The sequence below is a fragment of the Myxocyprinus asiaticus genome, chromosome 38, assembly GCF_019703515.2.
Source record: "Myxocyprinus asiaticus isolate MX2 ecotype Aquarium Trade chromosome 38, UBuf_Myxa_2, whole genome shotgun sequence".
Classification (NCBI taxonomy): Eukaryota; Metazoa; Chordata; class Actinopteri; order Cypriniformes; family Catostomidae; genus Myxocyprinus; species Myxocyprinus asiaticus.
Genome location: NC_059381.1, coordinates 11,325,541 through 11,353,188, shown reverse-complemented (window position 1 = coordinate 11,353,188; position 27,648 = coordinate 11,325,541). Strand labels below are relative to the sequence as shown.

General features: G+C 36.6%; 3 protein-coding genes across 9 annotated transcripts in view; all 3 read left to right on the top strand.

Annotated features, from left to right (window-relative positions):
- The window catches only part of ulk1b (unc-51 like autophagy activating kinase 1), a 30,005-nt gene extending 21,820 nt beyond the window's left edge, over positions 1-8,185 (top strand). For 5 of the 6 annotated variants that reach the window (XM_051677439.1, XM_051677436.1, XM_051677438.1 and 2 more), the window contains exons 25-28: positions 923-1,041; positions 4,334-4,491; positions 5,162-5,297; positions 5,424-8,185. In XM_051677439.1, coding sequence (XP_051533399.1) covers positions 923-1,041; positions 4,334-4,491; positions 5,162-5,297; positions 5,424-5,479 — 469 coding nt within the window. In that variant the 3' untranslated portion in view covers positions 5,480-8,185. The remainder of the gene's footprint in view (positions 1-922; positions 1,042-4,333; positions 4,492-5,161; positions 5,298-5,423) is intronic. The other variant, XM_051677437.1, reaches the window with a different exon arrangement.
- Positions 8,186-12,878: 4,693 nt separating this feature from the next.
- Positions 12,879-15,743, top strand: pus1 (pseudouridine synthase 1). Of its 2 annotated transcripts, XM_051677327.1 has the most exons (6): positions 12,879-13,172; positions 13,252-13,484; positions 13,576-13,713; positions 13,785-13,887; positions 14,686-15,371; positions 15,613-15,743. In XM_051677327.1, the coding sequence occupies exons 1-6, from the start codon at positions 13,103-13,105 to the stop codon at positions 15,640-15,642; spliced, it is 1,260 nt and encodes a 419-aa protein (XP_051533287.1). In that variant the 5' UTR covers positions 12,879-13,102; the 3' UTR covers positions 15,643-15,743. The 2 variants fall into 2 exon arrangements, with proteins under 2 accessions (XP_051533287.1, XP_051533288.1); XM_051677328.1 differs by having other exon boundaries at positions 12,879-13,484.
- Positions 15,744-18,936: 3,193 nt separating this feature from the next.
- noc4l (nucleolar complex associated 4 homolog) lies at positions 18,937-26,741 on the top strand. The gene is made up of 15 exons (XM_051678084.1): positions 18,937-19,119; positions 19,242-19,362; positions 19,478-19,584; positions 20,878-20,985; positions 22,764-22,913; positions 23,070-23,172; positions 23,268-23,302; positions 23,408-23,458; positions 23,545-23,656; positions 25,109-25,169; positions 25,438-25,548; positions 25,665-25,828; positions 26,053-26,135; positions 26,285-26,398; positions 26,504-26,741. The coding sequence occupies exons 1-15, from the start codon at positions 18,967-18,969 to the stop codon at positions 26,618-26,620; spliced, it is 1,590 nt and encodes a 529-aa protein (XP_051534044.1). The 5' UTR covers positions 18,937-18,966; the 3' UTR covers positions 26,621-26,741.
- The last annotated feature ends 907 nt before the right edge of the window (positions 26,742-27,648 follow it).

Sequence of the window (27,648 nt, the reverse complement as noted above, 5' to 3'; positions counted from 1 at the left end):
AAACATTTTTTAATCGTCTCTCCTTTTCTTAACAAAAAAAAAAAGCAGAAATCGAGTTTACAATGAGGCACTTAAAATGGAATGGGGCAAATTTTTGGAGGGTTTAAAGACAGAAATGTGACACTTATAATTTTATAAAAGCACTTACATTAATTCTTCTGGTATAACTTGTGTATTATTTGAGCTTTAAAGTTGTTCAAATAGTAGTTTTACTGCCGTTTTAGGGTTTACGGCATTACATCGTCATGGCCACAAAGTTGTAAAATTGGCTATAACTTTACTCAGATTTTATCACACTAAAATTGTGTTAACATGCACATTTATGTCTTGTGTCTATACTTTTGAAACAGTGAGTATTTTAACATTTACGGATTGGCCCCATTCACTTCCATTGTAAGTGCCTCACTGCAACCCAGATTTTGCGCTTTTTAAAATAAAGAAAGGGACATGTTGAAATTAATATTTGTGGTTATCAACATTATTCCACAAATGCTGTCGATTAAGCTTAACTTGTATTGAACCCAGAATATTCCTTTAACACAGCATTCTTTGCAAGATGCTTAAAAAACAGCAAGACTAGGTGCAATGGTCAAAGTCTTCCTTTTAGCTGTTTTTTAGCACGTTTACATAGGAAAAGAATTGGAAAACAGCTCGAATGGATGCAAAAACGTGTATGGGTGAACAAAGTTTCCAACAAAGAATGTATGCAATTTTAAATTAATTTCTACACACCATTAGGAAGCATTTTGTCACTTGTTTTTATAGAGATGCTTAATAAACCTTGTGTTCTTTATATATGGGGTTCTGTTATATTATTTTTCAGTTCTGTTAAAATAGCTTAATATATAGACTCAACTAGAATCAAATGGTATGTACAGTGGTACATTAAATGTTAAATGTGTGTATGTTTGTGTTCTGTCAGTTATGCAGAGCAGTTGGTGCTTTACATGAAGACGGCAGAGCTTCTGTCATCTTCACTACACACAGCCATGGAAGGAATCAAACATGGAAAGCTCTATCCCTCTGCTACTGTCAAACAAGGTTGGCTGTCCAGATAAATTCTCTTTTAATATTTTTTTTTATCTCTTTAAGGCAGGGGTTTTCAAAGTCTTAACCAGTCAGCCTTCCCTCTGACAAAATTTACAAGACTGTGCCCACCATATTTATATACATACAATAATGTTGAATATAGGCCTGTACAATAGCCAAGTAAATAATAAATAAGATTTAGCCTATGTTAAATGTCAAAAAATATATTTCTTCCACTAAAACAGCAGCACATTCTGGCCACTTACTTGAAGTTGTATATATTTGAAGTTTTATCAGGTATTGTCCTCTAGTGTTACATTTATCAAATCATATTTCATCATATTTCAGGCTTTTGAGCTGTTCACCAATGTTGATCAATAACCTTAAATTCAGTGCAATGCATCTTAAAACATGATTAACGGCTATACAGTTGTGCTCAAAAGTTTGCATACCCTGGCAGAAATTGTGAAATTTTGGCATTGATTTGGAAAATATGACTGATCATGCAAAAAACTGTCTTTTATTTAAGGATAGTGATCATATGAAGCCATTTATTATCACATAGTTGTTTGGATCCTTTTTAAATCATAATGATAACAGAAATCACCCAAATGGCCCTGATCAAAAGTTTACATACCCTTGAATGTTTGGCCTTGTTACAGACACACAAGATGACACACACAGGTTTAAATGGCAATTAAAGGTTAATTTCCCACACCTGTGGCTTTTTAAATTGCAATTAGTGTCTGTGTATAAATAGTCAATGAGTTTGTTAGATCTCACGTGGATGCACTGAGCAGGCTAGATACTGAGCCATGGGGAGCAGAAAAGAACTGTCAAAAGACCTGCATAACAAGGTAATGGAACTGTATAAAGATGGAAAAGGATATAAAAAGATATCCAAAGCCTTGAAAATGCCAGTCAGTACTGTTCAATCACTTATTAAGAAGTGGAAAATTCAGGGATCTCTTGATACCAAGCCAAGGTCAGGTAGACCAAGAAAGATTTCAGCCACAACTGCCAGAAGAATTGATCGGGATACAAAGAGAAACTCACAGGTAACCTCAGGAGAAATACAGGCTGCTCTGGAAAAAGACAGTGTGGTTGTTTCAAGGAGCACAATACGACGATGAACAAAAATGACCTCATGGTCGAGTTGCCAGAAAGAAGCCTTTACTGCGCCAATGCCACAAAAAAAGCCTGGTTACAATATGCCTGACAACACCTTGACACACCTCACAGCTTCTGGCACACTGTAATTTGGAGTGATGAGACTAAAATAGAGCTTTATGGTCACAACTATAAGCGCTATGTTTGGAGAGGGGTCAACAAGGCCTGTAGTGAAAAGAATACCATCCCCACTGTGAAGCATGGTGGTGGCTCACTGATGTTTTGGAGGTGTGTGATCTACTAAAGGCACGGGGAATCTTGTGAAAATTGATGGCAAGATGAATGCAGCATGTTTTGCATTCGTCTGCACGAAAGCTGCGCATGGGACGCTCTTGGATTTTCCAGCATGACAATGACCCTAAGCACAAGGCCAAGTTGACCCTCCAGTGGTTAAAGCAGAAAAAGGTGAAGGTTCTGGAGTGGCCATCACAGTCTCCTGACCTTAATATCATCGAGCCACTCTGGGGAGATCTCAAACTTGCGGTTCATGCAAGACGACCAAAGACTTTGTATGACCTGGAAGCATTTTGCCAAGATGAATGGGCAGCTATACCACCTGCAAGAATTTGGGGCCTCATTGACAACTATTACAAAAGACTGCACGCTGTCATTGATGCTAAAGGGGGCAATACACAGTATTAAGAACTAAGGGTTTGCAGACTTTTGAACAGGGTCATTTCATTTTTTTCTTTGCCAGGTTTTGTTTTATGATTGTGCCATTCTGTTATAACCTACAGTTGAATATGAATCCCATAAGAAATAAAAGAAATGTGTGTTGCTTGTTCACTCATGTTTTCTTTAAAAATGGTACATATATTACCAATTCTCCAAGGGTATGCAAGATTTTGAGCACAACTGTACATATTTCTGTTAATATTATTGAACTGTATTTTGCATACATTTTATTAAAATACATGTTTGTCCTTATGACAATAGGATTACTAAACTGGTTTTTATCCTATATTTGTGATAAAATTGCATCACATGAGCATGAGCCAGTCTTTGTGAACTGCACTTGTCACAAACACATGTAGACACGTTGACATGATATCATATTGAACTCGTAATAATGGACACGTTGTGATTTTGTTCCACATATTTTCTTGTGCATGGTGTTATAATATATTCCAAAGTGCACAGGACATGTTTTGAGCACGCACTCTCTGAGTTAGAGCAGGGAGATTTTATAAGAAAGCAGCGTGTATTTCAAAGCGTGCGTCCAGTTTTGTGCGAGAGGGCGAAGAAAAAAAAACTGCATTGAGTATATGGATGCACTCTCGCATGACATAAATGTGCTCCAAAATTACTTGTGGAATTTATCATCAGTCTCTGAACCTCCCCTGACATGCTCTGGCACCCTTGGTTTGAAAACTGGCTTTAAAGGGTTAGTTCACCTAAAAATGAAAATTCTCTCATTTATTCTCATTTATTTATTTATTTATTTATTTATTATTTAATCATGAATTCTCTCTCCCTCATGCTATCCCAGATATGTATGACTTCCTTTCTGAACACAAACAAAGATTTTTAGAGGAATATTTCAGCTCTGTATGTCCTTACAATGCAAGTGAATGATGGCCAGAACTTTGAAGGTCCAAAAATCACATAAGACAGCATAAAAGTAATCTATACAACTCCAGTGGTTAAATCTATATCTTCAGAAGCGATATGATAGGTGTGGGTGAGAAACAGATAAATATTGAAGTCCTTTCTTATTATAAATTCTCCTCCCTGCCCAGTAGGTGGTGATATGCACAAAGAATGTGAATCGCCAAAAACAAAAGAAAAATGTGAAAGTGAAAGTAGAGATTTATAGTAAAAAATGACTTAAATATTAATCTGTTCCTCACCTACACCTATCATATCGCTTCTGAAGACATGGATTTAACCACTGGAGGCATATGGATTACTTTTTCATTACTTTTTCATTTTTGGGTGAAACTTTAAGCCGGTAATACTCCTTACTACTTGTAAATTTATGTTGGCTCCAATTACTAAGCAATTAAGATTTTCTTTCCAACATGGAAATGATTGAGACCAGATTTACAACAGCAACTTTAGTTCTTCCATTGAGTAGATGAGATTTTGTGTAGATTAGGCATATTTACGAGGGTTTTCACTTATTGTTTTTCAGTGGTCAGGAGGCTGAATGACCTGTATAAGTCCAGTGTGATGTCCTGTCGTTCTCTGAATGCTCAGCTGGAGCGATTCTTCTCTCGTAAACACAGACTCATGGACCACATCAACAGCATCACAGCTGAGAGGCTTCTTTTCAGCCACACTGTACAGATGGTACGAACTAATGCAGAATCAAAAGTTTCTCTTTTTCTCTCAGAGGCATTGAAGCAATTTTACCCTTTAAATATGTTTGTGACCATAGTTCTACATTTCTTTAGCCCTTTATAATTGCATTTACAACCATTTGGTGGTTTGTTATTAAACGTGCTGTAAGCGAATTATTTTTATTTTTTCCTCATAGAAAGGTATACAAAAAAAATGTCATACTACCTGAAAAATACTAATGAAATAAGTGCCGTGAGATATCTCATCTGTCTCTGCGACATCTCTAGACTCTGTAAACAGCATACAACAATGTGTCCACGGGCCCCAGTCAATGAGAGCATTCTGCCTTTGCGCATTCTCATAGTATTGTAGGTGCAGCGAATTATTGAAGCTTAAAGGCATTTTTATGCCATGTTGCTTATAACAGTTGTCAGTTGAGGGCGCTATTTTGCTGCTGTTGTTTTTAACAACCGTTTTTGCTGGATATCTGTCTCAAAGTTCATTTGGGATCTTTGGAGTGCAGGGTTTTGGAAAGAGGGGGTGTGGCTAATCCGACGGCTTAGCTTGTGGAAATACAAGAACGGTGAAATCGCTTACAGCACCTTTAAAGAGATTCATTATGATGTTACTGCTGTTTGTCAAATGTATACAAGAAACTTCGTGTGTGCTGGTGTTACAGGTTCAGACTGCTGCTCTGGATGAGATGTTTCATCAGGGGTCAGCATCAGTTCAGCGCTACCATAAGGCTTTGCTGCTCATGGAGGGTCTCTCGCTCCTCCTTACAGAACAGGCTGATATCCTCAGCATTGGAAAGTGTGAGTAGCAACACGCATTCAAACTACTGAAACACTTCTGTATGTGTTTGAATGTTAATGTATGGAGTAGTGGAAATCTTTGATCTTTAAGATTATTTCCATATCAATTGTGGTGCTTCCCTACAGGTAAACAATGCATTGAACGCCGTCTCACCGCCTTGCAATCAGGCCTCTGTGTGTAAAGTCTCTCCACCACGCTGCTGTTAAATGTCCAAGACTACAGCTGTTTTTTCTTCCTCTATCTCCATATTTCTCTTTTTTAAGACCAAGTTAATATTTCTGACACCTGATATCATAATGCTGAGGAGTGACGGTGGAGAGATGTTAAAAGTTGGCAGTGTGCACATGGCGCCCCTTCATATAATCACAGACACAGATGTACAGATTGTTCCCTTTGTTTACAATCAAGAGGATATAGGTTTTTCTGTCACTGAGCGATCACGTCTCCACAGCTTGTTAATCCACCATGTCCAAGTGTACATACCAGTTACCAGTCAAGTGTGTACTACAAGATGACACTTTGCCATGTTTCCCATGCTTTGTAATCCACACTTGTGTTTGCCTGGGTTGTGCAATTTGAGTTAACTGACAAAGTTTATTTACCCCAATATCATTAGTTTATTTTGTCCTTAGTTTGTATTTAATTATCTGCCCATTCACTACACATTAACTTCCAGAGAGAAGTTAACAAATGCTTTTAAGATAACTATTAGGGAATTATTATTACGTTTGGCACATGAGGGTGGGGGTTGTTTTGTTTTTTGTTGTTTTGTTCCATTTTGCTTTGTGTGTGTTGTTTTTGTTTGAAGACACATTGTTTGGTTTGTTTAATTCCAAGTGTCCAGTCAGATGAAGATTTAATCACTGGATGAATGTTTTCAGACCAGCAAATGGCAATTTTGTGCACCATGTGAATGTTTTAAGAGTTACCAAGGCCCAAATTCTCCTATTCCTCACTGGGAAATTAACAATATCTTTATATTAAATCAGTGGTCATAATTAGAAATGTGGTGATCAAGTTACAGGCTTTTCATGAAACAAATTGTTTGACCAATTACATAAAAGACATTCTCATTGTTTCACATAAGGAAACTGTACAAAGCCAGCAAAATCATTTGTAGCACTTTAGTGAATGTTTAACAAGAGCATGGTAAATTCCATTTCCTTCATAGAATGTGTAAGTAATTCATATTTGTGTGCGGTGTTTGGATATCTCAGTAATACTTTACATGAAGGTTCCATTTGTTATAATTTGTTAACAACATTAGTTAACGTGAACTAACAATGAATAATACTTTAACAGCATTTATTAATCTTGGTTAATGTTAATTTCAACATATAGTAATACATTGTCAAAATCAAAAGTTATCCATGTTAACATTAGTTAATGCACTGTGAACTAAAGTGAACACAATAAACAATTGTAATTTTATTAACTAACCTTAACAAAGAAAGTAAATGCTGTAATAAATATATTGTTCATTGTTAGTTCATGATGCCTAATGCATTAACTAATGTTAACGAATGGAACCTTATTGTGTTACTGATATCTCTTATGATCTTATCGTTTTTTCCTTCTTTTAAAAAAAAAAAAAAAAAAACCTATTACTCTGTTTTTATTATGTGTTTGGCAATCATTTGTCTGAATGTAGCTTTAGTTTTAAAGTCCATGTGTTGGATCATATTCAGAACCTAAACTGATTGAGAGGCTACCACAGATAAAGAGGTAAAACCAAAGAGTCCTAAACTTGTGCACAATCACAGGAATTTTATTCATATATAGCTGTTACTCATACTCCGTTCTGTATTATATATTTACGGAAAGCTTCTGTGCGTTTTCTAGTTTAGATATTGGTGGTATTAACGTTGGCTGGATATTTTTGCCAGCTCAATTTCAGGTTAAATTTATTGTTTGCATCAAAGCAGGGCAGAATTTTGAAGGAACTCTTGAATTTACCTCTTATTAGAGTCATGTGTGCCATGGCGATCAGTTCTGGTCCTGATTTCCACCTAGATTAAATTGGGACTTTAAATACCCAATTTAGTGTTTGTTCTGAGGACAGAATGTACTTCCTCTGGGTTGTGCATGCATAGAACTGTGTTGTCTTTGTTGTTGGGGTGGGCTGTGTATAATCTGAAGCAGGTATTTCAAGGACAGGTCTTAAGATGGTACTCTATTCGAGTTTGCTGCACTGTTTGAGGGCTCACTTGTAATATAAGCAGAAGACATTCAAAATGGAACATTAGGGTGAATGTCACATTTCACCCAAAATTCAGAAAAAATACATACGAATTTATATTTTCCATTATGAAACTTAAGCCTTTTTTTTTTGTTTTGTTTTTTTTGTCTTCAGTCTTAATGGTCTTAGAAATAGTCTTCAATTTCTTAAAGCAAAATATAATTTTGTATTTCTTTATTTTGATTTTAGGGTGATGTATAACCTGGACATGTGCTTGAAAGGTTTTGTGAGATTTACCAATTTAGTATAAATACCACGTTTTCCCACTTTCTTTATAAAGTTATAGATTCACTGCTTTTTAGCCTTTATTTCAGTTGTGTTGTGTATAAAAATGTTTGTTTGTTATATTTTGAAGTTATTTAAAACATTTTTAAAATGTGCCTTTTTGAAGTAAAAACAAAAACTGAAACACTGAAAAATATATTGCTCTATTGTATTATTTTATTTGTAAGTGTGATTAGTTAGTCTGGAGTACATTGTTGCTTTTTGTTGTTTTTGATTGGTTGAATTTGACCAGGCTGAGATGCAGCGGAATGGACATTGGATTTAGTTTTATTTTAGCTTGTGTGTGTGTGTGAATGTACTTGTGCGTGATAAAATGTATCATGTGTGTATACAGATTTTTTTGAATAAAGTGAATTGCAGTAACATTTAGTAAAATATCTGTTAATGTTTGAATTCCAAAGGCCAGTTGCCATCATAGTAACGTGCATTTTTTTCCTAATTTCTACCTAAATTCCATTTTAGCATAAACATGGTTTGTGCTCTATGTTCCTAAATGGACAGAAACTTTGTATTTTATTTTCTCTGTCTGGATAATATGAGAATCATGCTTCATTAAGATGTGTTTTACAATAGGGTGTATTTCTGTTGTGCTTTTTAAAATACATTGAAGAAGTGAATAACACACACTTAAGCTCATCCATCAAATGGTAATATGCGCCAAAACAGACATTAGATACAGTATCATTTTCAATCACAATGAGCAGCATTAAGCATTTGTCAGGAGGTAGCTGATGTCGTATCTGTTATTGACTGATTCACAGACACAAACTAGTTTCTGCATCACTACACTGATGTCTCTTTCTGTTTTACAGTAATAATGACATGCATCTGTTTTACTCTGTTGTCTCGGTATCATGTGTAAATATAGATTGTAAATTATTGCTTTAAACTTGTACATTTAATAAATGCATGAAAATTTGCTTTGTCACCCTCTCCCTACCAAAGAAAAAAATATGAAAGTTCCCAATTGTGACTGTTGATAAACATTTACAGGTGTCTGTTCTGTAAAGAATTAAAGGACCTGTACACACTGTCATTTCTATAAGATGTCATTTTTTTTTTTTTTTTGCTTTAAAAAGTACAGCACCAATAAAAGAGGAGGATTAAAAAGATGTCTTGACTGTATGTTAAACTGAAAGAGGGCTATTTGCTTTTGTATTTTTGGAAGCACTGAACATTTTTGTGATGGAGTACAGACATGTATCCTATAATTAAATTATTTATAAATAGGCCTATAGTATAATAAAAGACAATACAATTTATATATACCGTTGTACTAAAAAGTTTGCATACCCTGGCAGAAATTGTGAAATTTTGGCATTGATTTTGAAAATATGACTGATCATGCAAAAAAAAACTCTTTTATTTAAGGATAGTGATCATATGAAGCCATTTATTATCACATAGTTGTTTGGCTCCTTTTTAAATCATAATGGTAACAGAAATCACCCAAATGGCCCTGATCAAAAGTTTACATACCCTTGAATGTTTGGCCTTGTTACAGACACACAAGATGACACACACAGGTTTAAATGGCAATTAAAGGTTAATTTCCCACACCTGTGGCTTTTTAAATTGCAACTAGTGTCTGTGTATAAATGGTCAATGAGTTTGTTAGCTCTCACGTGGATGCACTGAGCAGGCTAGATACTGAGCCATGGGGAGCAGAAAAGAACTGTCCAAAGACCTGCGTAACAAGGTAATGGAACTGTATAAAGATAGAAAAGGATATAAAAAGATATCCAAAGCCTTGAAAATGCCAGTCAGTACTGTTCAATCACTTATTAAGAAGTGGAAAATTTGGGGATCTCTTGATACCAAGCCAAGGTCAGGTAGACCAAGAAAGATTTCAGCCACAACTGCCAGAAGAATTGTTCGGGATACAAAGAAAAACCCACAGGTAACCTCAGGAGAAATACAGGCTGCTCTGGAAAAAGATGGTGTGGTTGTTTCAAGGAGCACAATACGACGATACTTGAACAAAAATGAGCTGCATGGTCGAGTTGCCAGAAAGAAGCCTTTACTGCGACAATGCCACAAAAAAAGCCTGGTTACAATATGCCCGACAACACCTTGACACGCCTCACAGCTTCTGGCACACTGTAATTTGGAGTGACGAGACCAAAATAGAGCTTTGTTTGCAGAGGCATCAACAAGGCCTGTAGTGAAAAGAATACCATCCCCACTGTGAAGCATGGTGGTGGCTCACTGATGTTTTGGGGGTGTGTGAGCTCTAAAGGCATGGGGAATCTTGTGAAAATTGATGGCAAGATGAATTCAGCATGTTATCAGAAAATACTGGCAGACAATTTGCATTCTTCTGCACGAAAGCTGAGCATGGGAAACTCTTGGACTTTCCAGCACGACAATGACCCTAAGCACAAGGCCAAGTTGACCCTCCAGTGGTTACAGCAGAAAAAGGTGAAGGTTCTGGAGTAGCCATCACGGTCTCCTGACCTTAATATCATCAAGCCACTCTAGCAAGATCTCAAACATGCGGTTCATGCAAGACGACCAAAGACTTTGCATGACCTGGAGGCATTTTGCCAAGACAAATGGGCAGTTATACCATCTGCAAGAATTTGGGGCCTCACAGACAACTATTACAAAAGACTGCACGCTGTCATTGATGCTAAAGGGGGCAATACACAGTATTAAGAACTAAGGGTATGCAGACTTCTGAACAGGGGAAATTTCATTTTTTTCTTTGTTGCCAGGTTTTGTTTTATGATTGTGCCATTCTGTTATAACCTACAGTTGAATATGAATCCCATAAGAAATAAAAGAAATGTGTTTTGCCTGCTCACTCATGTTTTCTTTAAAAATGGTACATATATTACCAATTCTCCAAGGGTATGCAAACTTTTGAGCACAAATGTGTGTGTGTGTATATATATATATATATATATATATATATATATTTTTTTTTTTCCAAGGGTACCAATATTTTTGCCCACTACTTTATGTATATATATATACATACATGTATGTATGTATGTGTATATATATATATACACACACACACACACACACACACACACATATATATATACATACATACAGTAGTGGCCAAAAATATTTGCACCCTTGGTACATATGAGCAAAGAAGGCTGTGAAACAAAATCTAAATTGTTTATCCTTTTGATCTTGCATTCCAATAAATTAAAAAAATCTAACCTTTAATTGAAGTAAAACAATTGAAACTGGGAAATATCTCATTATTAAATAAATATTTTTCTCCAAAATGCATTGGCCATAATTCTTGGCACCCTTTTATTCAATACTTTTTGCAACCTCTCTTTGCCAAGATAACAGCTTTGAGTCTTCTCTTATAATGCCTAATGAGGTTGGAGAACACCTGGCAAGGGATCTGAGAACATTCCTCCATACAGAATCTCTACAGATCATACCATTAAAGATGCCCTACAACATTAAAGATCCAGCACCACATTTAACAATGGGCATTGGGTACTTCTTCATCTCTGTGTGTGCCAAACCCATCTCTGGTGTTTGCTACCAAAAAGCTCTTTTTTTGTTTCATCTGACCATAGAACCCGGTCGCATTTGAAGTTCCAGTAATGTCTAGCAAACTAAAGATGTTTGAGTTTGTTGATGAATGAGAGCAAAGTTTTTTTTCTTGAAACCATCCCAAACAACTTGTGGTGATGTAGGTAATGTCTGATATATATATATATATATATCTCCAAGACCCATCTAATTTCTGTAATTCTCCAGCTGTGATCCTTGGAAATTCTTTGGCCACTTGAACCATCCTCCTCACCGTGCGTGGAGACAATATAGACGCACGTCCTTTTCCAGGCTGATTTTTAAGATCTCCAGTTGATTGGAACTTGTTAATTATTGCCGTGATGGTGGAAATGGGCATTTTCAATGCTTTGGCTATTTCCTTACAGCCACTTCCCATTTTGTGAAGCTCAACAACCTTTTGCCGCACATCAGAACTATATTCTTTAGTCTAACCCACTGTGATTGATGATTAGAGAGAATTTGGTCTGTGTGTTACCTCATATTTATACCCCTGTGAAACAGGAAGTCATGGCTTAACAATTTAGTGTTCCTAGTCACCCAGGTGCACTAAAAAATGTTAAATACGAAGGGCAATATACTTCAGATATATTTTACTCACAAGAATTTCTAGGGGTGCCAATAATTTTGACCAACGTGTTTTGGAGAAAAATATCTATTTAATAATGAGATATTTCCCCTCTTTCGATTGTTTTACTTCAATTAAAGGTTAGATTTTTGTACATTTTTTGAATGGAAGATCAAAAGGATATATAATGCAGATTTTTTTTCACAGTCTTCTTTGCTCATATTTACTATGGGTGCCAATATGTTTGGCCACTACTGTATATATAGGCCTGTATATATTATAATCAGGTTTGGGAGGGTTACTTTTTTACACTAAAGATTACAGAATACATGCTGTAAAATGTAATTTGTAATGTATTTCGTTAGATTACTCAAGGTCAGTAATGTATCCTAAATACTTTGGATTACTTCTTCAGCACTGGTAGATTTTTTCACTTGTTTTGACTATAAAAACAGTCTTGTTTTGACTGATTTATATATATATATATATATATATATATATATGTATGTATGTATGTATACTGTGGTCCAAAAGTCTCAGACCAGTAGTGAAATGATTTGATTTTTATTATTTCAATGTTTATTAATAAAATGTTGTAATGAAAAAAATATGAAAAAACATTTTCATTTTAAAATATAACAACTTAAGTGAACATTTGAGTAAAAAAAATCTTAAAACTCTTAAAATTAAAGTTTAAAATAATTTATTAATAAGTTTATTAACGTTATAAATTTATGTATTTATACTTATAAATTATTAGTAGTATTGTAATTATATTTTTACGCTGATGGACTTGTAAAGGCTGCCCGTTCTATTTATTTATTTATGAATTAATTTATTCTATTTATTTATTTATGAATTAATAATGCATGGCTCCACTTTTTGGTACCCAGGATCTGGCAACCCACGCGATTTTTTGTTCACGCGATATTCGGCGGGATGTTAAAGTTCAGCCACTACACGTGGATCCATACAGGATTCAGGGGAAGTAAATAAGTTATTGCGGTAAATCATACTACTACCGAGCAAAATCTGTTTTCTTCGCGCTTTTTTCTCCAAACAATTGTGCGCCTTATCGAGTTATTCCAGTGAACGTAATGAATAAAATCGCGCCAGTTTTGTTCAAAAAACAGCTGTGAGCTCCTCGTTGAAGAGGTTGTCATGACATGCTGAAATTATGTCGATTCGTTAAATGTTTATCACGTCACACAATTATTCCAGCGCTCAAAAATAAAGGTGAGTTCCTTAAAGAAGCGTTGTGTTGTAAAGTAATTCCCGAATGTTCATTTATGAACACGGCTGTAACGTTCTTCAGGGTGGCCAGATCCTATCTTGAAGTGTCATAGATTTAGCATATCCTGCAAGATGACTGAGGATTCAAAAAACGCCGAAACCAAAGCTTTGAAAAGATCAGCGGACGATGCACTGGTTGAGAATGAGCATGAAGACAAGAAGCTTAAAACAGAGCAGGATGGTGACAAGAAGTTCCCTAAGAAAAAGGTGGCTCTGCTGATGGCATACTCAGGCAAGGGGTATTATGGCATGCAGGTGAGTTTTAATGATGTAGTTTAGTGATTGACATTGGTACAGTATGTTGAATACATTTAAATCATTGTTTTTGTTTATCTTGTTTATCTAGAGAAATGCAAAGAACTCTCAGTTCAGGACTATTGAGGATGAACTGGTTGTAGCCCTTATCACAGCAGGATGTATTCCAGAGGGCCATGGAGATGACATGAAGAAGATGTCTTTCCAGCGATGTGCACGAACTGATAAGGTGAACATTTTCCTGGTGTTTATTCTCTGAAGGAAGTAGCTTAAGCTGATCTCTCTTTATTGCTTTAACAGGGTGTTTCCGCTGCGGGTCAAGTTGTGTCACTGAAGTTGTGGATGATTGAAAACATCCTGGACAAAATCAACAGCCATTTGCCACATAACATAAGAATTTTAGGTAAGGCAGAACTTGAGCTTTGCTAAGTGGGTAGTTGGTGTTCATGGGCTTTTTCTTAATCAAAATCTGGATTTTTGGTAAAAAAAATAAAAATAATTCTAAGTAGGCCTACTAAGTTAGAGTGTAACTGTAACTGGTAACCAATACTTTTATAGGAATACTTCCCAAAAATGAACATTGTGTCATATCCTCACCCTCATGTCATTACAAACCCAAATGACTTCCTTCTGTTAAACACAAAAAGAGAAATTTTGAAGAATGTATTGGTCGCTCTTTTCCTTGCAGTTACAATGAATGGGTACTGGAGCTTTCAAGCTCCAAAAAGGACACAAAAGCACCATTAAACTATCCTAAAAGTGATCTATATGACTTGAGAGCTATGTTCCAAGTCTTCTGAAGCCATATAAAAGCTCTGTGTGAGGAACAGTCCAAATTCGAGTCAGAAGAAAGAAAGTCAAACTGGTTTGAAATGACACTAGGGTGAGTAAATCATGGCAGAATTTTCATTTTGGACAAACTATTTCTTCTTTTTTTTGTCATTTTTATTTATGTTAGTTTAGTTTGAAATTTATTTTAATTTAATTTTTACTTCAAACATTTTAGATTTATTTATTTTTAATGAATCTTTATTTGTTTAACTTATTTTAGCTTAATTTTTTTTTTTTTTAATTATAAAAGCTGCTTAAATTTTAATTATAAAGGAGTCAGCTAAATAAAGTTTTAGATGGAGTACAGAAGGGCTGGGGGGTTGAATTACAGAAATCTGTACGTCACATAAACGTCTTCTCAAACTTGTAGGTTACAAGAGAGTAACGGGAGGCTTCAATTCCAAAAACAACTGTGATGCCAGAACGTATTCTTACATGCTTCCAACTGTGGCGTTCTCCCCAAAAGACTATAATCAGGAGGACATGTCGTTCCGTGTGAGTTCAGACACCCTTCAGAAGGTCAACCGTTTGTTCAGCTTGTACAAAGGCACCCATAACTTTCACAATTTCACCTCACAAAAGGGTCCACGGGACCCCAGCGCCAAGCGCTACATCACTCGCATGTCTTGCGGTGAGCCCTTTGTAAGACAAGAAGCTGAGTTTGCCGTTGTCACAGTTCGAGGCCAGAGCTTCATGATGCACCAGATCCGGAAGATGATCGGTCTGGTGATCGCTGTGGTTAAAGGATATGTGGATGAGGGGGTGATCGAGAGGAGCTGGGGAGAGGAAAAGATTGATGTTCCCAAGGCACCTGGTCTTGGATTAGTGTTGGAGAGGGTGCACTTTGACCGTTACAACAAACGCTTTGGAGGAGATGGTATCCATGAGACTCTGGAATGGACTGAGGAAGAGGATGCTATCACTGCTTTTAAGGATAAGCACATTTATCCGAGCATTGTGGAGACCGAACTCCTTGAGAAGTCCATGGTGAACTGGATGGCTACTCTATATATACATGATTTTGAAGCCACCGCAACAGGGAACCAAGACCGCAAAGTTGGTATTGTTTTGCTGATGAATACAGTTATCACACGTTTTTTGTTTTTTAATAAAGAGGTATCGTGCCACCAGAAATGAGCAGATCCGAGTAAATGTAGTTTCTTGAAGTTTTAAAGGTTTACATTCTGTACTAATCTATTCTAAATTTATTCAGTAATATTTACACTTTATCATGGATTGTAGACATCATAAGAGAACAACAAAGCATATTTAACTATACAATTATCTTGTTTTTCAGGATGATGATGAAGGAAATGCATCTGACTGAATCACCGAGAGGCAGACCCTTTTTTTATTTTACTTATACCATAATTTTTTTTTTATAGTTTCCACAAAATAATGCTGAAATAAATGTTTCTTTTACCAATGCATGGTGTCATTCTCCTTTTATTGAATTTTTCTAAACAGTATTAAAGATGTAACTGTAGTTTTTTTGTTTGTCATCTTGGACTCACACTGACTCCTAGGGGCATGGATGTAGCATTCATGGCTCAGTGAGCTGAATCCTCCTTTGAGTCGCATTCAAAGGCATTTTTATCTCACTAGAAATATTTGTGTGGTTAAAAATTATAATATTTAAATTCTAATAAATACTGTGATTTGTACCTGACATATAAATATAATTCCGACTTGTTTTGATAAATGATAAATAAAAAAATTCAAGTAATTACAAACGATTGTGATTGGCCCAGCCTGACCATTGAAGAGAAAAGCTACAGGTACTGTATGATGAACGTCATCTAGGGTTTCTGCTTCAGCTAGAACAATTCTACACGGGTGAGCTTATAAATTTAGCATTACGCGCGGTACACTGGTCTTTTATTTATTTATTTATTTATTTATGGATGTCTATGGAGGAGATGTTTCAGTGTGCTGAATAAACTGCTTTTGTGAGATAAAAACTCATGACTTAATGAATTGACCTCCTGTCCGCCAGTCTTCAACATGTTTTACACTAAAACAATCCTTTTGGAATGAACTATGTGTGGAGTTTACTATGATAAATGGCTGTTTTATAAGCGACGTCGCGGACAATTTTGCGGCAGGTAAGTGTCAGTTTACGGCTCTCCCAATTCATTTGTACGGTATCCGCAAACGGTGACTTATGTCGTAACACGTTAGTTTACTTTTATTTATTTACTATTATTGCTTTTATCAATATAACATGACAGTCAAACCAACTGAAAGCATAAGAAATAAACTTAAATAATAATAATAATATAAATACTTACAAAAAGGTAGATCGACAATATTCAGAATACAAAAGGCTATAATTTATACAATATACAATGCATATAACATTAAGATTCAAAAGGGGATATTCAAGGCTTTATAAAAGTTAATACTCTTTAGCGCTTTACTGTTTTTTACTCCTGTTAAAATATTAAAGTAATACTTCTTGTATTTTGAAGTGTGTGAAATTTGGTTTCTGTGACGACCATTTACATTTATGAATACAAAAATTGCCATAAATCAACAATAAACTTATAATATACCATGCTTCATGTTCAAGTTTACTATCAAAATAAAACAAAGCATCCTCTTTTTTCAATACCTGTATTCATGTTAATAAAATATTCTAAATTACACCAGAAGATCTTTGTATAGATACGGTGTACAATGCTTTCAATTTCAATGTTACATTTGAATTAAAGTTGGATTTAGAAAGTTGCACTCCTTTCAGAAGAGTTTTGAAACCACTAGGGGTGGCCTTTGTTATAATTTTATACTCTTTTGGTGAAGCCCCAAAAATATTATTATTATTATTTAATCTAAAAAGGAGTATAACTGACCCTGGTCATCTAATAACTGACAAACAGTGTTAATCCTATTTTAGGACCATTTACGTTCTATGGTTAAAGCGCGGAGGTTGTTAGATAAATAATATAACATATGGTTTCAGCAGCAGTTTGGTCAATCATTTATACTTTAAAAATCACACTTAGGAAATGTAATAGCCTTTTTATGGATAATACACAGTGTACATATGCTATTCAGACCCGCCAATTTCAAAACTAATGTTAATTTTAACATTCTACCTGTGTTGGTTTGCACTTTCAATGTAGTGGATTAAGACTGCTGATACAGTTCTACTCAGCAGACACTGAGTCTGTCCTCTGCACTTCAGTAACTGTCTGGTTTGGTTCAGCTACGAAATCGGATATCAGAAGACTACAAAGGACAGTTTGGACTGCTGAGAGGATTATTGGTTGCCCCCTGCCCTCCCTTCAAGAACTGTACACTTCCAGAGTGAGAAAAAGGGCTGGAAAAATCACTCTGGACCCCACTCACCCTGCCCACTACCTTTTTGAACTGTTGCCTTCTGGCTGATGCAACAGAGCTCTGAGCACCAGAACTGTCAGGCATAAGAACAGTTTTTTCCCTCAGGCTATCCATCTCACGAACAGTTAAAACTATCCAATTGAGCAATAATTATGTGCAATTCACAGTTTAGTCTTTATATGTTTATCCAACACATCCTACCTCTTCTGCCATTACATTCCCTTGCACTATCTGTATACAACAGATTTTATTTAAATTTGCACTACGTGTGTGTATGTGTGTGTGTGTGTGTGTGTGTGTGTGTGTGTGTGTGTGTGTATATATATATATATATATATATATATATATATATATATATATATATATATACAGTGCTGTGCAAAAGTCTTAGGCACATACAATGTTTCACAAAAGCATTTGCCATAAGATGGTTATTTATATCTTCAGCTTTAGTGTGTCAGTAGGAAATATAAATGTTAGACTCACAAACATTACTTTTGCAAATAGAAAAGATTAGAATAGAAGAACAGGGAACCCTGCATCAGATGTCATGGCCCCCACAGAGTCCCCCACTGAACATCGTGACAGTCTGAGATTACATAAAGAGACAGAAGCAGTTGAGACACCCTAAATAGATAGAAGAACTGTGGCGAATTCTAATGGAACATCCTGTCTGCCAACAACCAAGAAAAACTGTGTCCAGGTGTACCTAGGAGAATTGGTGTTGTTTTAAAGGCAAAGGTGGTCACATCGAATATTGATTTACCTTTTTATGTTTACTGGACTTTGTATGACATTAAGTGATAAATTAAAATGTATCTATTTATGTCATTATTTTTGAAGACATCCTCACTATGCAACATTTTTCACAAGTGCCTAAAACTTTTGCACAGTAGGCTACTGTATCATCTATCTATCTATCTATACTATATATATATATATATATATATATATATATATATATATACACACACACATTGTGTATTCAATATATACTGTATATATATATATATATATATATATATATATATATATATATATATATATATATACACATACACACACATTGTGTATTCTATATATACTTTATTTTATTTTCAATTTTTATTTTATTCTATTTTTATTTTATTTTTTATTATTCGTTATTATTATCTCTGTCTTGTTGCTGTATTGTATTGCTGTGCACTGGAAGCTCCTGTCACCAAGACAAATTCCTTGTACGTGTAAGCATACTTGTCAATAAAGCCGCCGACCACAAGGGGGCGACATACACTTGAACACTCAAAACACCTTTTTGAGTGAAACAATCATGGCGCCGTCCAGGGACAGCAACGTGATGAGAGGTGATACAGGAGAAAACAATCAGGTTTCATATAAGAAAGTTATAAATACTCAAACGGATCGTATTCTTCAGAACAGGAAACATGCGAACGATATATTCGACGTCCTTGAATATTTGCAGGTATGTGATTATATTTCATAGTGATGGAAAAGTGACTCAGGAATTCAACTTAAACCTATAGTTTGTGTTCAGCTTTATAAAATAATCACACTTAAATAATAAATAAAATGATATACCTGCAGTCCGAAAAAGAAAAGGAAATCATTGGCGCCACCAATGCCTGTAGCAAGATATTCTGTGAGCTGTTAGACAGAGGAGACTTGTATGTTGGTCAGTTGCCTAAAGAGGAGGACCTCATGCATGGTAAGATGTTTAAAACTCACTTCTCAAACACACCAGCCTGAATGTATGTTGTTTCTGCAGAACTGACACACTGTTTTAATGTAAAAGCAAATTCAACATTAATGTGTCTCTGCAGGCGATCGCAGTGCAGAGGAGAAGTATCATATATTTATGAGACACCGTTACAACAACTGTGTGGGACTTATGCTGGAAAATATAAGCAATGAAGCTTTTCAAGTAAAGGTGAGTGGATTGTGTGGGGTAAAACAACTGAAGGCATGATGTTTCCTCTAATGGTGGTAATGTTATTGGTGTACCATTATATTTCAAAGCATCAAATAGCTTGGTTCTGTAGCAGATTTGAAATGAGTTATGCTTTAAAGGAATATTCCGGGTTCAATACAAGTTAAGCTCAATCGACACCATTTTTATGGCATGATGTTGATTACCACACACATTTTTTCCACAAAAAATAAGAACCTTCTTTAAAAAAATGAAGTTACAGTGAGGCACTTACAAAGGAAGTGAATGGGGCCAATTTTTGGAGGGTTTAAAGGCAGAAATGTGAATCTTATAACTTCACTTACATTAAGTCTTCTGTTGAAAGTCACGTTAGACATTACATCATCATGGTAACGAAGTTGTAAAATTGGCTATAACTTTACACAGAAAAGGTTAATAAATGATTTTATCACACTAAAATCATGTTAGCACACATTGTTTGTGTCTTGTGGCTATACTTTTGAAACGGTGAGTATTTTAACGTATACGGATTGGCTCCCATTCACTTCCATTTTAAGTGCCTCACTGGAACTCAGATTTTTTATTTATTTTTTATTTTTTTAAGAAAAGGAGGTGTGTGTCAAATAATTTTTTGTGGTAATCAGTATTATGCCAAAAAATGCTGTCGACTGGGGCCTGGGTAGCTCAGTGAATATTGACACTGACTACCAACCCTGGAGTCGCGAGTTCGAATCCAGGGTGTACTGAGTGACTCCAGCCAAGTCTCCTAAGCAACCAAATTGGCCCGGTTGCTAGGGAGTGTAGAGTCACATGGGGTAACCTCCTTGTGGTCACGATTAGTGGGTCTCGCTCTCAATGGGGCGCTTGGTAAGTTGTCCGTGGATCGCGGAGAGTAGCATGAGTCTCCGCGGTGTCATGCACAACGAGCCACGTGAGAAGATGCCCGGATTGGCGGTCTCAGAAGTGGAAGCAACTGAGACTTGTCCTCCGCCACCTGGATTGAGTTGAGTAACCGCGCCACCACGAGGACCTACTAAGTAGTGGGAATTGGGCATTCCAAAATTGGGGGAAAATAAAAAAAAAGGGGATAAAATAAAAAAATACAAAATATGTTGTCGATTGAGCTTGAACCTGGAATATTCCTTTAATACTGTAATAAAATGTGTAATACTGTAACAAGGGTTATCGTTAGTACACACAATCTGAACACCTTCCGTACTACCTCTCTGTGTTTATTATTTTTATTATTATTATATTATAATAATGTATTTACTATTTCTTTAATCTCCTCAGGAGAGTTCCCTCTGTGCACTAATGAAGTTTGCTGCCTCTGAAGGCAAACATCCTCTCCAAAATCTTGACTGGAGTGAACACTACAACTTTCCAAGAGAGCTCATACTGGTTGGTCTTCTTCATAACAATAGACATTTGCCTGTGTTTTTCACTGATGATTGATAGATAGATACATTCAAGTTTATATTCAAGTGGTTTTTTATTGTCGTTCAACCATATACAGTTAGTACAGTACACAGCGAAACGAGACAACATTCCTCCAGGACCATGGTGCTACATAAAACAACATAGGACAAACACAGAACCACATGAGGCTACACAGACTGAATAAGAACTACACATTCCTACATAAAGTGCACGTGCAAGCGTGTGCAAAAAGTACAGGACAGTACAATAATTACTAAAAAGGAAACCGGACAAAAGGCACAGTGAGAGACAGTGCAGCGCCGACCAGTACATATTTCTAATCTGAGTAGTGCAAAAAGATGACACTTTATAAAATTGCCGAATGTAAACATAATATACTATAAAATAGTGTTCTATGAACATAGCAGTTATTGAGGTAGCAGCCAGGTATAAAGTGACAATGAATTAAGTGCAACTCTGGACATGTGCAAAACTTGGATGGTGTACAGGTAGGTGTGTGTGTGTGTGTCAGTCAGTCAGTCAGTCAGTCAGTCCAGTCTCTGAGTATTGAGGAGTCTGATGGCTTGGGGGAAGAAGCTGTTACACAGTCTGGCCGTGAGGACCCGAATGCTTCAGGACCTCTTGCCAGACGGCAGGAGGGTGAAGAGTTTGTGTGAGGGGTGTGTGGGGTCATCCACAATGCTGGTTGCTTTGCGGATGCAGCGTGTGGTGTAAATGTCTTTGATGGAGGGAAGAGAGACCCCGATGATCTTCTCAGCTGTCCTCACTATCCTCAGCAGGGCTTTGCGGTCTGTAACGGTGCAAGTCCCAAACCAGGCAGTGATGCAGCTTCTCATGATGCTCTCAATAGTCCCTCTATAGAATGTGGTGAGGATGGGGGGTGGGAGATGTGCTTTTCTCAGCCTTCGAAGAAAGTAGAGACGCTGCTGGGTTTTCTTGGTAATGGAGCTGGTGTTGAGGGACCAGGTGAAGTTCTCCGCCAGGTGAACACCAAGGAATTTGGTGCTCTTGACGATCTCCACAGAGGAGCTGTCGATGTTCAGCGGAGAGTGGTCACTCTGTGCTCTCCAGAAGTCAACAACCATCTCTTTTGTTTTGTCCACATTCAGAGACAGGTTGTTGGTTCTGCAGCAGTCCGTCAGCCGCTGCACTTTCTCTCTGTATGCTGACTCATCGTTCTTGCTGATGAGACCCACCACGGTCGTGTCATCGGCGAACTTGATGATGTGGTTCGAGCTGTGCATTGCTGCACTGTCGTGAGTCAGCAAAGTGAACAGCAGTGGACTGAGCACACAGCCCTGGGGGCCACCAGTGCACAGTGTGGTGGCAGTGGAGATGCTGTTCCCGATCTGGACTGACTGAGGTCTCCCAGTCAGGAATCCAGGATCCAGTTGCAGAGGGACTTGTCCAGGATCCAGTTGCAGAGGGACATGTCCAGGCCCAGATAGATAGATAGATAGATAGATATTGAAGTGCATTAGCAGCAATACAGACACACTGTAAATACACATAGCGCACACAATATAACAATAAATACGAGACATTGGACAGTAGCTATTCAACAAAATTATTTGGCATGAGACACTTGCACGATACTAATAATAAAGTAAGGAAATGTTTTTTATTTTTTTATTGCTCATGCATAATAATTTGACCAGAGTATTTTGGGGGGGGGGGGGGGACAGCATATACAGTATTTGAATAAGGAGTTATGTAAACACTCCCTTTCATGTATACAGGCACTACTGGGGCATCTTCTCTCAGAGAAGGAGGACATGTCTCTGCTTATCTCCAGGTTTCAGGAATTCCTGGAGATGGATGATGTGCGCTACTATGTCATGAGTTCAGTACGGGACAATATAACCAGAGTCATGGACAGAAACAAAGGGGTGAGTGAAACTGTATTGAAAGAGTGTTTGCTTTACACTGCCAAAAAATGTCCATATTTCACACTGTTTTAGTTAGTGTGGTACCATTCTATATTTACCTGACTAACCAGGTTGGTTTTATAATACACTCATTTTGTATGTTTCTGCTGTTCGCAGGCTGTGATTCCTGTTTATCAGAATAATGTTTTCACCCTCCTCTCAACCATCAACATACCCAGCCAATCATCAGAAATGACTAACTTCCTTGTCAAACAAGAGAGTAAGTGTGTGTTTTAAACATTGCTGTATCCCTACAAAGATAATTGTATAATAAAGAGATCTTAAAATGTACTTTTTTCTTTTTAAATATAATAGCTAAACATGAAGACTGGAAAGCAGCTAGATTAAAGGTAAGTCCTGGCTCCTATTGCCTATTATAATTGTGTGCATTTGTATTTCGGACTGTCAGAGTTCATTTTGACATTATGAAACATCTTTTCCACCATGTTTTATAGGATCATAAACATGCATTTGAGCAAATGTGGCTGGTGTTTCTTAAGTACAAGGTAGTACAACCTCATATTATAGACTCTTTGTGATTGGAAAAGGTGAGGTGATTTATGCTCCCTTAACTGTGTTGTGTGTTCTGCAGTTACCTGGCAGCATGTACAAAAAGATCCTGGTCATCCTTCATGAATCCATTCTGCCACAGATGAGTGATCCGACACTTATGATTGACTTCCTGACTGCTGCTTATGACATTGGTAAGTACAATGATCCTGTACAAAGGGATCAAATGCTTGCACTTAAAAGGGATTGTTCACCCAAAAATGACAATTTTGTCATCAACCCCTTTTACTGCTGGTATTAAGATGCGCTTCAGGTGATCTAATCACAAGGTCAAAAGTTTTCTGATCGGATCATAAAAACCACATATGGAGTTAATCAAAAATGCATATGACCACATCGCACTTGAGGTGTAAATGCTAATCCATCCTGAGTGCGTCCCAGACAACAGCGCCACCCCTAACCTATCAATCATACGCTGCACTCTTTAAAATTTGCCGGTTACGAACTGTCGGATCAGAAAATTTCTAAAAGTGAATACATAAGCAAGAGAACTTAACGGATCTTTTTCAGTGTCCCTGATATCAACATGCACATCTGAAGCTCAGGTTAATACAGGAATGTTACTAAAACAATGGAGAATTCTGCTTGAAATTTTGCATTTGTGCTTGGAGTGAATTTGAACTGCATCTGGGAGAAACAGTGCACCGGTTTATTATCATGCAGTAGCACACTGACATAGTGATTAATGTATGTCGTAATCAAATCAGAGACCCTTCCCTCGTAATCTGAACACAAGTGGTCACAGGAGGCATATTTAAGCATCTGGCCATGTGTGATCGGATCACCCGAGACGCATCTTAATACCAGGTGTAAAAGGGGTCATTATATACTCACCCTAATGCCATATCAAACTCGTATTACTTTTTTCCTGCAGAACACAAACGCAGATTTTTTTGAAGGATGTTTAATGCGTTTTTGTCCGTACAATGGGGTCCAAAACTGTCAAGTTCCAAAAAGGATATAAAGGCAGTATAAAAATAATCCATACTACTCGAGTGGTTTAATCCATGTCTTCTGAAGCGATATGATCGCATTGGGTGAGAAACAGAACTAAATTTAAGTCCTTATTCACTCAAAATCTTCACTTCAGCCCAGCTCACCTATGCACGTTCATGAGAAAAGCACATTCACATGTTCTTGACTGCTTCAAGCGCAAGGACACGTGTGAACGAGCTTCTCAAATGAAAGCTTAGGACCCTATTGACTAAACTGTTCCACAGAAGAAAGTTTTACGAGTTTGAGATAGCATGAGGGTGAGTAAATATCCTATTAATATGTGCTGTGATTTATGCTCACCTCCATTGCACTGTACTGTAACACTGGAAATGCTTTTTTCTGTGTTTCACTATTTTCTAATTTTATGTGCATTTTTATATATATATATATATATATATATATATAGATTGGAATCCCATTGCCTCTTTTTGTCATATGAGACAGGGCTAATAACTCTTAGAGATAAAAACTTATTTTTTTCCTTAAGTTTGAAAAGTGAATGACTTAGCCTTTTTTAATGTTGATAATTATTTTCATGTACTACATTTGTGTCCTTTTTTAATTCATTGTGCTGTCCGTATTTGATTCAGGTGGGGCAATCAGTTTGCTAGCTCTAAATGGCTTGTTTGTCCTCATACATGAGCACAATTTGTAAGTATTAAACCCTTAATTTATAATTAAATATCCTGTAAAGCAGCATAAATTAATATATAATTAATAATCTATAAATAATACGGTTTATTAATAAACCTTAAAGAAGACATTTGATGGATATATTGGATACACATTTTAAAAAACTCTTTGAATTATGCCATATGAATATTAAGAAAAACGGGGCTCCTCATGATCAAATGAAATTATTATTTTAATTGAATGTTTCTGAAAAGTCTTAATTGCCTCCTCTTTCATTGTTGTGTAGAGATTATCCAGATTTTTATAAAAAGCTCTACAATCTACTGGATCCCTCTATTTTCCATGTCAAATATAAAGCCCGGTTTTTCCACCTGGCCAACATCTTCCTCTCTTCAATGTAAGTTTACCCTTCATATTTAAATTCTGGTTAAGGACCCATAGAAGCATCACTAAATATTTGATCGGTTTATTTTAACAGTTTGATAATCCCACATTTGCTCTGTGCTCTTACAGACATCTGCCCGCCTATCTTGTGGCAGCGTTTGTGAAGCGTTTCTCCCGTATGGCCCTCACAGCGCCCCCCACAGCTCTGCTTGTGCTACTGCCTTTCATCTGTAATCTGATTCGCCGACATCCCTCCTGCAGACTCCTCATCCACAGACCCAGCGCTGCCGAAGGTATGTCACTATTACAGTTTGCACAAGTAATTCTCTTTAAATAACACTAAAAATACTTCTTCAATTGCTCATGTTTAGCTAGATTTTAGTCATCACTAGGGTGGAATGGTCAGTCTGTTCAATTTAAACCTGATGTATAAGAATTTATAATGTGGAAAAGAGGGAAATTTGCCTCTCTTCTTTATATTAATTGTAAAAATTGTTCATGAAAATGTATTTGATAGAACCTTGTGATGATCCATACATAATGGAGGAGGAAGATCCAGCTCAGTGTCATGCACTGGAGAGCAGCCTATGGGAGATTCAGGTGACACTCTTTTAAATGAACACTAAAAGGCTAAATCCAAGACTATTCACACTTCTCTGGACCTGTCCATTTGCTAACATGTGACTGACTAACCATTTCGGATAAATATGGATCCTTCATTGCTTACTATTTTTTTTTTTTTTAAATAGACATTGCAGAAGCATTACCATCCAGATGTAGCCAAGGCTGCCATGGTGATCAACGAGCCACTTCCAGAAGCAGAGGATGATATCAGTGATCTGCTAGAGCTGTCCACGTTTGAGGTATCTAGTTACACAGTGTTCATAAACTACCCAGAACATCACTTGTTGAATTTTTGGCAAATGTTTTGATTGTTATATCATACCAGTAATAATTTTGTTTGCCAGCTAATGGAGCGAGAACTGAAGGCAGAGAGGAAGACGATACCATTAGAGTTTGATACGGCCACAGAGCTCCTGAAGAATTCTAAAGAGGTGCTCGGTGTGCACTTTTCTCTAGAGTAACTACTTAACAGATTGTCACTCCTTGTCTATATATTTAATTCCATATTCTTTTCAACTTTATAAACTGCTATGGCAATGCTTTTTGCCTGTTTGAAGAAATAAAAATTATTTCCAACTATGACCATGTGTTTGAATGTTTTCTGGGCCATAGTCAGTGTTGGTTAGACTGCATTTCTTTGTATAACAGCTGTAGACTTAAAGTTGAGAGTTCTTTGATATTCTTTAAATTTGTTTTTTCAATAATTTCAAATGTTTGAACAAACATCCCTTACAAATACAGTATGAACCATGGTCACTGTAGTTAAAAATACAGTAGTTACAGCTAGAGATGCACTGATAACCATTTTTGAAACAGATACAAGTACCTAGTCTTAAAGGTATAGTTCACCCAAAAATGAAAATTCTCTCATTATTTACTAACCCTCATGCCTTCCCAGATGTGTGACTTAATTTCTTCTGCTGAATACAAACGAAGATTTTTAGAAATATATTTCAACTTTGTAGGTCCATACTGTGTAAGTGAATGATGGCCAGAACTTTGAAGGTCCAAAAAGCACATAAAGGCAGCATAAAAGTAATCCACAAGAATCCAGTGGTTAAATCCATGGATGTTTCTCAATTCTAAGAATGGACTTGCGTTCTGTTGGAGACCGGCCTTGGAAAGGATAGAAGGACGTAGAACACATCTATTGCGAGCTTTGAGATGTGCTGCGATCTTGTTGCACAATTAACTGTCACAGCACATTTGAAGGCAGTAAGAGAACTACTGGCATTATCACACACCAGTGACAACATTATTATCATCACACTAGTGAGGTTTTGCAGGACTAGTAGCACGTTAAAAGAATAAAGTCTGTAAACACTTTCCTCCTTCATGTGTTTCTTACTATATTAAAATGATGCCCAACGAAACAATAAATGTTGACGGATTATGACGGTTCTCATGATCCAACAGACTTTGCGAGCTTACAGTGGGAAACTCTTGTGATAAAACTACTGATATACAGTTGAAGTCAGAAGTTTACATA